Genomic DNA, 12,000 nt, shown 5'->3' with positions numbered 1-12,000 from the left:
CGAAATTTTTATGTCGTATTATAAGAAATTACCCGAAATTCAACACAAAGTAATTTAAGAAAAATTTAAGAAAAAAATCTTTACTTTACAATATTGTGTGTTTGTAATGTGTATAAACCAATAGAGATTACAATTCGGCAGCGTGTACTTTAAAAAGCTTTTAAGCCTCAAATCCTTCACAGTTTCACGGGCTTTTGCGATGCGGTTCTTCGTTAAGAGTTTTCGTGCAGAGTTGTGGTTTATCAAATTTTTGCTGAGCTTCTTGCGGCGTTGCGCGAGGCGTAAAACGATGGGAATTCCTTTGAGCACAGCTTTGCAACACCTTCGGGTGTTGCAAACTCACACGTCAGAAAATAAGTTGATTTTTAGGTATTTTTGACACGAAAAGTAAAATAAGCATAGGTAAATATGTTCAAAAATAGCAAAACATGATTAAAATTCATACGGAACGATTAATAAACCACAATTTCCTCATTCACTTCCAAGCTATTTTCATATTCATCATGAGTATTATGAACGTTTTGTTTTTGACGCAGTAATCAATCAATATCCGCACCTCACAGACATAAAATAATAATAATAAAATATTATAAGCTTTTGCCCGCGACTTTGTCCCGGTAGGTTGTGATAAAAATATAATTCTTTTTACTCCCTTGTTCTAGACATGGTATGTGTCAATTCTATCAATAAGATTCGCAATTTTATTTTAAAGAAATTAATTATATAAAGAATTGCTAATAATGAACTTCAACGCGCCATCTCGGATTCAACTATTTAACTATAACTATGATTGAATCTCAATGCCAACTTTTATCCTATAAAAAAAGCTGTTTTTAGAGTTTTCACGGAAATTATTAACTTTTCTCGCCGTAAAAACCATCCTTGGACTTTAACAAACATTTTAAAACAAGAATTGGTCAAATTGGTCAAGGCGTTGTTAAGTTATATGCTTACCAACAGATTTTGCGATTTATTTTTATATTATAAATAACATAAACAAATTTTTACGTCTATAAATAATTAAAACAATTTTTCTGATGGAAAAAGTAAATTTTTTCATTGAATAAATAATAAATATGGGTCAATCTTTCCTTCTCGCAGCGTAAAACATCAAATCCTATTTGCATCCTTGCGGTGAGGTGTAAATCAAAGTACAGCTTTATATTTTTATATTTTTTCCCGGCATCCGTAATGTTATAAGCTTTATAGATTGAAAGAAGCAAAAAAAAACATGCTATGAACTTTTACCACATGCCCAACCTACGAATCGTCCTATAGAAAACGAAAAAAAAAATCCTGCCTTGCCCATTAGATCTTAACCTGAAAGCAAAGTGCCTTGCGACAAAATGCTGACGCATCACGCATCACATATTTTCATCCCATCACATCACCTTACATCCATTACAGTGTTGTGTTATGTATTTTTTTATTTCTACATTAACCGAAAATAACTACGTATTGATTTTGCCCAAATTGGTAAACGGTTATTGTATTGTCAGACGGAAGATAAATTGCTTGCGGTGGAGTTAGTTTGAGCACGTTTTAATTTATTTGTTTGGCCAGGTAGTTGTAGTTTAGCACGTTCACGATTGCCTTTGACATCCGGTGGTAGTGGTCGTAGCTCTCTAATTGGGAGGATAAGTGTTTGCGGCGTAAATCGGCCTTTGATAAGCCACACACATACATAACCATAAATAAACGCAAATAAACACACCAGAGAGTTATGCGAGGCAACTTTGCGATCATCATTAATCAATATGTAATATTGTAATTGTATTAATCCATCGTAGGGCGTTTGTTTCGCGCATATCGATATGAAAGCCATGAATTATCCATTTGGATTCCGTTCGACTCAATTCAGACTATACAGTTACAATAATAAAACTTATATCACACATAATAGATAATAATTTATATGTTTTAAGAATATATTTTAATTATTTTGATGAAAATTTTCTCAAATCTGTTGCAAAAGTTATGTGAATAAAATTTATATTTATTATTTTGGTTAAATTAATATTTCTGCACCCTGTAATTGACTAATCACACCATGAATGTATAGTTTAACATTGCGAACATCATTTGGCACGCATTGACAGTGAATGCCGAATGAAGAGATATGCGAATGTTGCCTCCGGCGGCCGTTGTCGTTGTGCGGCTAATTTAATTTCATTTGATTAATAGGCCAACCGCCCCGCACACAAATGTGTGGCGTGTGGATGCGTGATATGTGAAGACGATGCAAAAATCGATCAGGACTATGCGGGAGAAATTTCAGCCGTTCGCGTCCGCCGAATGGGGTCGATAACTTCTAAGCGTTACTCAAGAACATACAAAAAAAGCTCTTTTGTCAACTGTTTTTCAAGTCTTTTATCTTGCTACACACATATATCTGGAGAGACTTCATGCCATGGGCAATAAAAATAAACGCAAAGAAGATTCAAATTGGAAACTTTCCGGATAACAAAGAGTTCACTGAATCCTTTTAACTGTTCTAGTTAAAAACATGTAGAGAATAAGAAAAATAACAAAAAGGCGAAACATTTACCAGAATTCGATGTAGGAGATTAGAAAAAACACTCACCTGAAACAAAAATAAGAAATATTAATTAAAATTCATTTTTAAATAAAATCTAACAAAAAATTAATAAAATTATTTTAATACTAGCTTTTGCCCGCGACATCGTTTCGGTAGTGTTTAATAAAAATGTAATTCCTTTTTACTCTCATGTTTTAGACATAGTACGAGTATGTGTCAATTCTATCAATACGATTCGCAATTTTATTTTAAAGAAATTAATTATATAAAGAATTGCTAATAATGCACTTCAACGCTCGGATTCAACTATTTAGCTATAACAATGATTGAGTCTCAATGCCAACTTTTATCTTATAGAAAAGGGCTGTTTTAGGGTTTTCCCGGCAATTATTCTAATTTTTCTCGCCGTAAAAACCAGCCGTGGACTTTAACGAACATTTAAAAAAAAGAATTGACCAAATTGGTTAAGGCGTTGTTGAGTTATGCGCTTATCAACAGATTTTGCGATTCATTCTTATTTTATAGAAGATTTCAATAACTAATTACTTCAAATCGGCAAATTGAGTCTTAGTTTTCGAAACATCGAGAAATAATTAAAAAAATGTCATAAAAATTAAAATTTACATAATAAACAAAAGTATTTTATTATTTTTCTGATTATTTTCAATGTAAAAATTATTTTTCAAAAATTTTCATTAAATTTAATCTTAATTTTCGAATTATCGATATTTCCACTTCATTTTCATATGTGAGTACAAGTACAAGTACAAGTTTCCTAGTTGACTGTCACGTGATGAAAGTTTTAATTAAAACTTAATGTTCAAGAACAAACGCAAACACAAGCATATTTTACTAATTGTTATAAAGTCCTATACATTTACATTTTGATCTCCTTGCGATATTTTTCATGTAAATTACGAAATAATAGACTTGCAGCCTGGCTGCGAACGATAACGACTACATGCATATTTCATAATGCAGTGTATTGTGTTACTTCATCTGAATTTAATTGCGCAAAGAGAATGACTTTCCAGCGCGAATATATAGCGCGCAAGCCGGCAAATATTCCGTTTCAGAGTGAAACGAAATAAAATCGCAATAAAATATATTCTTAGATTTACGCAGTTTGTTCACCACCGCCGAGCGATGGAATAGAGCGATTGTTATCGGGGGAAATAGTGTGGAAACAATTAGAACCACGAGAATTTTGGCAAGTGCTTGAATTAGGTTTCCGTGGCCAATTGTTTCAAATGTGCTGTGGAAAAATACATAATCATTATTGTTTCGCTCGGGTTTTATGTGCAATTTACGTCATTGTTAACGGTATTTAAAACTATTTTTAAGTAATAACTTCATTTCTTTAAATTTGAGATTTATTGTTTTTTCTAGGGATTTTAATATTACTCACATAGATTTTGGTCTAGGCATACTCGCATCAAACGAAACATGCCGTCCATACTTCGCCAGCGTGAGCAGACTATAAAACGTCTTAAATTTAAATATGACCCGCGCCCGCTTTACTGATATACCGCCATGTCGATTATCTTACTTTTGTTCGTCCTCTGCATCGCTGATCTCATCCGCAGTTTCCTCCTCCGCCGGCATCTGTTCTTCCTGCTGCGCCATTTCAATTCAACTCTCAACTCAAAATTTAAACGAAAACGAATGTCAAGAGCGAAAGCGTCAAGATCACATTAAATGCACCTTTTACCGGAAGCAACTAAAGTTGTAGAAGTGCTTGTATAATATAACTGATAGTTTTTTTAAGGCCAGTGTCCGCGACTGCGACGTCGATGGCAAACTGATGGGGGTTACACTCGACGGCTTTCAAGAGTCGGCGGTAACCTCAGGAGAGCCGCGGCCTTGTGCGACTCTAATAGGATTACGGCTTATATGAATACGACAACGCGACCGTCGAAATAGGAATCTTGTTAAGTAATCGACGAGACACGTGATGGCCAGCATCGACCGCGAGGCGCACACATACAGAAAATATTGCATTTTGTCATCCAAGTGATAATCGTCTTCGAATGTGTGAGTGTAAAATAAAGTAACCTTGCATCAATTAATACCTATGCGTATAGTGATGACCATAAAACCATAAAAATACTTGCGAGGTGATATTTTTATTAGATTTTTACAAAAATATGTTTTCTTTGTCTCAATTTCATCAATAATATAAAAATGAATCGCAAAATCTGTTGGTAAGCGCATAACTCAATAACAACTTGATCAATTTGGCCAATTCTTTTTTTAAATTGTTTCTTAAAGTCCAAAGATGGTTTTTACGGCGAGAAAAATTTGAATAATTGCCGGAAAAACCCTAAAATAGCCCTTTTCTATAGGATAAAAGTTGGCATTGAGATTCAATCACAGTTATAGTTAAATAGTTGAATCCGAGATGGCGCGCTGAAGTGCATTATTAGCAATTATTTATATAATTAATTTTTTTGAAATAAAATTGTAAATCTTATTGATCGAATTGACACATACTACGTCTAGAACAAAAGAGTAAAAACAAATTACATTTTTATTAAACACTACCGGGACGAAGTGGGTGGCAAAAGCTAGTATTTTATATAACTAATATCTATTAAAGTAGATTAAATCGATTGAAAGGTATCTGATTCTAAAAAATTGTCCAGCGTCTAATTGCAAGTTGAAGATTTATTAATTTCTTGCCAATGAACTGGAAAGACTTCTTCTTATCTAACATGAAATTTCATCACAAACACAATGCGCAATTAAAACCCCAATGGCAATATGCTCTTCGATTGTAATAAAAAGATTGCTTCCTTACCTTCGCGTGGATCCAATCCGGCGATGTCCGGTGAGGCGGACCGGCGGCGGTTTTTGTTGCTCCGTCGACGGAAAAATCACGTCGTCGCGCAGATTGTATTTTTCGTTCATCCTGCAACAGCGAAACGAGAGGAAATTGTATTTCGACGTCTTTTATATCTGGCACAGCGATGCGTTGAGCAGTCGTGAGATCGCGTCTTCCGACTCCGGCGGCGGCATCAAATTGCGCAACTATTCTTTCATTAAACGCCAGCGACTCCGCCATGAGAAACAATGCGGGCCGATTGAATTAGAGCCACCGGGCGAGACAATTGCCAAAAAATTTTAAGCCGCCGGCGAAATCACGCCGACGAAAATAGAATTGCGACTGCGAAATATAATATAAAGAAATACAACGCAATGGAAACTTGTTCGATGTTTGAATGTTACTGAGGTGAGGCACAACTTAACACTGATATTTCAACGTTTTGGCAAACGTCAAAAGAATTGGTTTATAAATAGAATTACATTCTGATCAGTTTAACCTCAAATTTACTACAAAAGCATTTTTAAAATCAACCGTTTTCTTTTAATTTATTAAAATATATTTTTATTTCATTGAAATTTTACTGTTTTTTAAGGTTAAAAGATAACTAAGCTTTAGATGCAAACCTATGCAACCCATTTAACACAACAAGTCATATTACATCATCATAACCAATAATTTTAATTAAAAAGATCTGAATTTAATAAAAGTGATGAGAATAAAATTCCCTAGAGTCAACTATTTATAAAGCTTCTGTAAGCAAAATTAATCTAACATTTTATATCGTAATAATTTTAATGAATACACAATATTCGCATTTTATGCGCTTAAATTCCCAGGTTGGCGCGGATCAAAAACGAGCTCACAACGTGATGTAATTAATTGAAACAAATCCGCGTGTTAGCCCGAAAGCTGGCCATGAACTTCTGCGCCCACATGCAGCCGGCGTTCAGCGCCAGCACAATTCGAACTAGAGTGAAGTACCACACCGGCACACGTGCATTTATAGAATTAATTCCGGCCAAACAACGCATACACAGCGGTAACATACGCGTACGCAATCGGCAGCCATCAACACCGACACGGAGAGACTTTCAACTTCAAACGGCGCACAACTAAAACAACTACAAGTACACAGCGCAACGCACTGTTTGAACAAACGCTCGAATTAAACGAGAGAGTACAGTTAACAGTTAACTATGCATTGTTGGCGTGATTTCATGATCGCGCTACGCCATGGTACTTATAATATACATAGATGAAACAAATGTGTTGTCAAATTGACAACAAATGAAAACTTACTAGAAGTTGAGTGGATGATGGAATAATCCGGGGTTTAATTTCACATAACTTAACTAAATATCACGCATATGTAAATTTTAGTAGAATAACGTGTGTCACACATAAAATTTTTAGGTATTTAAATTGTTTGCATAGTTTTTATGAATCACGTGGTACTGTCGCGGAACTAGTCGACACTACACTACGTTGAAACGATTACTGTGGGGCCGGCCCCGCCACCGCACCTACATTACATATGAATTTCAATTCGTACTTAAGTCAAAACAGTGCGAGTCGGAAACTGACTAAAAACTTAATGCGGGTTTGCCGTCTGCGCAGGCGTTCGAGCGCAGACGCAGCGGTAAAAAAACTAACGCAATGTACGAATGCATGATGTCGAGTGATGTACACTTTCACATACAGTATATGCAAGAATTAGATCATATACAGTTTGATTCATTAATAAAACATGAAATAAATTAATCATAAAAAAATATCAAAAGTGGAAAATGTGATGTATTCGTAATATAGGTAGATATTTGTATTTGTTGTAATTTTATTTGTTTATGATTAATTTTTGCGGCGAGTTTTGTTAAAAATTTAATTTTTGTAGTTGTTAGTGGATTATTTTGTCGGTGTATATGCAATGTTTTTTTTTTTATACTTCTTCCTCGCATTAAAACATGTCGGATGCTGAATGTCCATGATGTCATTCATCATTTGCGAGAGCCACGCAATGGTAATCAAAATAATGTTGTGGTATGACGTTCATTTCTGAGTCTGCTTTACTATTTTTAACCCGACATCAAAACACGCTTAATTAAATTTATAAACAAAACAAAAACTTTAGAATTAACAAAAAATATTTTATTTAATGTTTTAAATGACATATATGCCAATAAAAATGTCAATTTAGCGCCATCTGACAACCACAAAAATAATTAAATCTCAATATCAGCTTTTATCCTCAATTTTACACTTTTCAAGTTAAATTTTTACGACAAAAAGTACCCTATGGTCAAAAGTATCTCCACACCAAAATTTATCAAAATTACTTAAATGGTGTGTGCGTGAAAACGTAACAAATAAACATCCGAACTTATATTACTTATAATAGTAGCTAGGATATTTGTTATATTATAAAACGTGTTTTATTATTAATGAATGTAATATTTATCACTTTGCATCAAGATCAAAGCGAAAATCGCGATTTGAAATGTGAGTGTAATTCAAAAATACTCGTCATCCATAAACCGACGTGTCCAATCGATTTCCACAATTTCAATCGCAATTATGGCGAGTACGTGCACACTTTGCGAAAATAAAACGCCACGTAATTGAACGCATTTCATTTCGGCGCAATGTTTTGTTTTCGTCTATTGTTTCAGCTGCCGCCGGAATTACGTGCAAAGTTGCAGCGATAAATTATTCAATTCGTTTAGCATAATATTGCATTTTCGTAATTGCATTATATATACTAAAATTATAAAATACACATAAAAGACTAAACGGTATAATTCGATATGCGCTCTTAATTAAGTTTAATGATCGAATTTCAATATTTTATATTGATATTTTTATTATTAATAATTTTTAGTATTCCTAGTGTAGTTTTGCGTTGTATGAGGTTGTGAAAAATAGCAGAACTTGGCAACCGGCGCCATTTTTATAATAACTTTGCTCGTGCGAGCGATTCTCGCAAAATTTGTCGTCGAATTTAATGAAGCATTAAAGTAGACGATAAACAGAAGCAGGCAGCCCAACAATACGGCTCTCTTAAGCATAACAAACATTCAAACATTTGCAAAGCACCCGAACGCACAATGGAAACCAAAATAACAGCATACGCAAGGTCATTACGTTACGAATCTCTAACGTTTGGCAACATTTTTAGGGTAAATAGAAACAAATGGCGTAATAGAGCCTACATTTTCATATGTGGACCAATTTTTCTTTTAAATTTTGCAATTGGAGTCAAAAAATGAGTGCACTCAATCATAACACATAATAAATTATATACTATTAAGTTAAATTTATTTGTTTATAAATTACTTGCATAAAATATCAATTTATAAAATGACTAGTTTTTGCCCGCGACTTTGTCCCGGTAGTATTTAATAAAAATATAATTTTTTTTCACTTTAATGTTCTAGACATAGTATGTGTCAATTCTATCAATAAGATTCGCAATTTTATTTTAAAGAAATTAATTATATAAAGAATTGCTAATAATGCACTTATGCGCGCCATCTCGGATTCAAATATTTAACTATAACTATGATTGAATCTCAATGCCAACTTTTATCCTATAAAAAAGGGCTGTTTTAGGGTTTTCCCCGCAATTATTCAAATTTTTCTCGCAGTAAAAACCATCCTTGGACTTCAACGATCATTAAAAAAAAAAGAATTGGCCAAATTGGTCAAGGCGTTGTTGAGTTATGCACGTACTAACAGATTTTGCAATTCATTTTTTTATTATAGATTGATATAAAGGAAAACCTTTTGCTGTAAACATAAACTATTTCAAATTGTTATAGAAGTCCATTGTGCGCTGAATTCATTTCGGTGGCAATCGTATCTCTTAGACCCTAGAAAATTGTTCTTTCATGGCTGTGCGCTAAACGAGAGCGTGGGCGTTTAGTAAATGGTTGCTAAAGTATCGCTTAAAATCAGTTGCGATTGTTACGGCTCTGGGTCCGACACGACAATATGTGATAATACACAATTCCGCCAACTCAACGATCTCTGCTTCGGCAAAGAACCCACGCGATGGCACTCAACTGACAAAAACACAATGCTCACCCTCGACATCCCTGAAAGCACCGAGGCAAAAGACTCCCAACATCGAGGGTTTGTTCAGGCATCGTAATACGGTTATAATGAAAGTATAAATATTAAAATTAATGCGGATGAAGGTGAAAACGGTGGAAATGAATGGACTTTAATGGAAATGAAATTTTATGCGTGTTTAAAAATCCCTTCGTGCAAATATCATACTATACACAATAGTTAGTGTTGCTGGATGGACACAGACTTTGATAGAGATAGAACAGCTAAAATTCACGTCAATATTCATCCAGACAAATGATTATTTGATGGGGAGTGCAGGTGACATTTTAATATTGTTCATATTGAAACGTGATGGCAATTAAATTTGATTTCGCGTTGTTACTGAATAAAAAATTGCTTTCATTTGATAAAAAAAACCATTTCCATACATTGCGAGTAATTTATTCAATTAAACTCAAACATAACGATAATGGAAAAATGTTTTATTGGCTTAATTGACTTTGATTTAATTTGGTTGTTTGCGTTTTATATATTTTTGTAATGGAGTTATGAAGCGGACAAAAATTTGCATTTTGTGTACTCATAGTGCGCAAAAACTGACATTTCAACACGCAAAATTAGACATTATTAGTGTTTTAAGTGATTTGTTAAAGAAAAAATTATATTTATATAAAAAAAAGGTAAAGTAATCTATTCCAATCCTTTTTTTGCTTTTAATGCACTTTTGCGCCATCTAGTTTTGAATTATACAACTATAAATTTGATTAAATCTCTATACCAACTTTCACCCCTTATTTTAACCCTTGCAGCTAAATTTTTACAACAAAAAGTTGTTTATTTTATTTTTCTACATTAAATCTCTCTTTATACAAAAAATTATCAAAATTACTTTTATAGTTTGTACGTGAAAGCGTCACAAACATACAAATTCATACCCACATTCATAATATTAGTTAAAATATTCCCAAGAAAAAAAACCTCCTCCTGCATGTCTGTAAAGCTTCAGAAAATGACTCGATGTCATCAACAACACACACACAAACCAAAATTTATTCAGTCTGCTCCGTCACCTCACCGCGACGTATTCAAAAAGTTAAATTAAAGCATCATCGTACACCTACACTCGCACCAACTTCACCTCTTCCTTTTCAGCCGCGCAGCGCGCACAGATATAAAGCAGATTTGAGAAGCAAACAAAAAACGCAAACAAAAGGCCCGCGCAATAAAAACTTATAATCACTCTCTCTTTGAATCTACATTTTTTTCACATTCACGGTTTCACGAGTTCAATTAATAACTCTCCTCACTCACTTGAACACACAACCAATGTCGCAGCCGCCGCCTCCAGTGCAATTAAACACAGTAAACTTTGCCGTCATTAGCATCAAGCTTCCGATCACATTATAATTACGCGCGCGAAATCCGCACTAAACAAACTTTAATCCCTCTAATACTTGAGACTTTAACAATTTTAGTTTTAATAGTATACGATTTTTAAGAGATCGAAAGTTTTAACGGTTTATGATACGGTTCAGTTTTTGTGTTGAAAAGTTGATTATTATTAGAGCTTTTCAAAGTTTATCGACGACTTTTATCTTTTTTACTTTACCGCAAACGGTAACTTTAAAGGCAATCACGCTGTTTTTTTATTAATATCTCGTAAAAGGTGACTCGGGAGATTTATCCTTTCGCGACGCAGTAAAACTCCTACCAAGCGATAAGCGTGCAATAAGCGTACTGATGCACAAAATTCAAATATTCGCTCAACTTTTCAAAACTTTACGAAATTCATAAATAAAGCGTATTTTAAGGGATTAGCGTCCACCGTGTGTTGACAAAACTTTAATCTCAGCCAAAAACATTAATATTATCTACTATTATCAACAAAAAACCCAAAAAATCCTTTTTGTAGATGAAAAAAATACTTTTAAAGTAACAACATATTTATTTAACATAAAAATGTTTTTGTTTTTGTTAGAAAAGATAATCTAATTTATGGAGTAACCGTATTTACAGTACGTATGTAATAAAAGTGGAAATTCGCGTAATAGTCGAGAGCGAAAAAAAAAGCGTCGAAAATAAACACGCCCGAGCAAATGGCAAACATTTGGCGTTGCGAATATTTCAACAAGCAAGAAAACGACATGTCGCTCAGCGCCATCCGGACGCGAGCCAAAAAGAAATGATCTTTATCTGCGAGTGCACATAAAAACAGCCGTTTTGCGCGCTAATCGACAACATACCACTTGGCTACGAAATCCAATCGTACGCGCAGTGTAATAATCTCTCAATCGGAACTTGAATTCAATTAAAATTCTCTATCTAAATCTAATTTCACCACAGAACAAGAAAGAAAATAAAAATAAAACTTACGTTATAGTAAATTATGAGGTAATCGTTTCTTGCGGTTTGAGGATTGTGATTGTCTTAACGGTTTTTAACTATTTTTAATTTTAACTTTTGAGTTGTGTGTGGCGTATATCAAATCGTATGTTGTTGTTTTAAGTGACCTGTCCTAAGAATCCGAAAATAGTTGATGGTGTAATCGTAGCGGAACGAGACGAGA

The 12,000-nt window shown here is 33.9% G+C and overlaps 1 protein-coding gene across 7 annotated transcripts in view; it reads right to left on the bottom strand.

Moving 5' to 3' along the window:
* rdgA (retinal degeneration A) overlaps window positions 1–12,000 on the bottom strand; it is a 70,655-nt gene that overhangs the window by 56,480 nt on the left and 2,175 nt on the right. For 2 of the 7 annotated variants that reach the window (XM_065300606.1, XM_065300603.1), the window contains one exon: window positions 5,340–5,450. In XM_065300606.1, coding sequence (XP_065156678.1) covers window positions 5,340–5,449 — 110 coding nt within the window. In that variant the 5' untranslated portion in view covers window position 5,450. Of the gene's footprint in view, window positions 1–4,088; window positions 4,330–5,339; window positions 5,451–6,665; window positions 6,861–10,745; window positions 10,928–11,807; window positions 11,827–12,000 lie in introns of those variants that run through there. The other 5 variants (XM_065300607.1, XM_065300597.1, XM_065300601.1 and 2 more) reach the window with 5 other exon arrangements.

This window comes from Atheta coriaria, unplaced genomic scaffold (genome assembly GCF_025399875.1).
Source record: "Atheta coriaria isolate IRGN ID8LTWV9N9 unplaced genomic scaffold, Caltech_Dcor_3.1 hic_scaffold_4_pilon, whole genome shotgun sequence".
Taxonomy (NCBI): Eukaryota; Metazoa; Arthropoda; class Insecta; order Coleoptera; family Staphylinidae; genus Dalotia; species Dalotia coriaria.
This window is presented reverse-complemented; position numbering and strand designations above follow the sequence as displayed.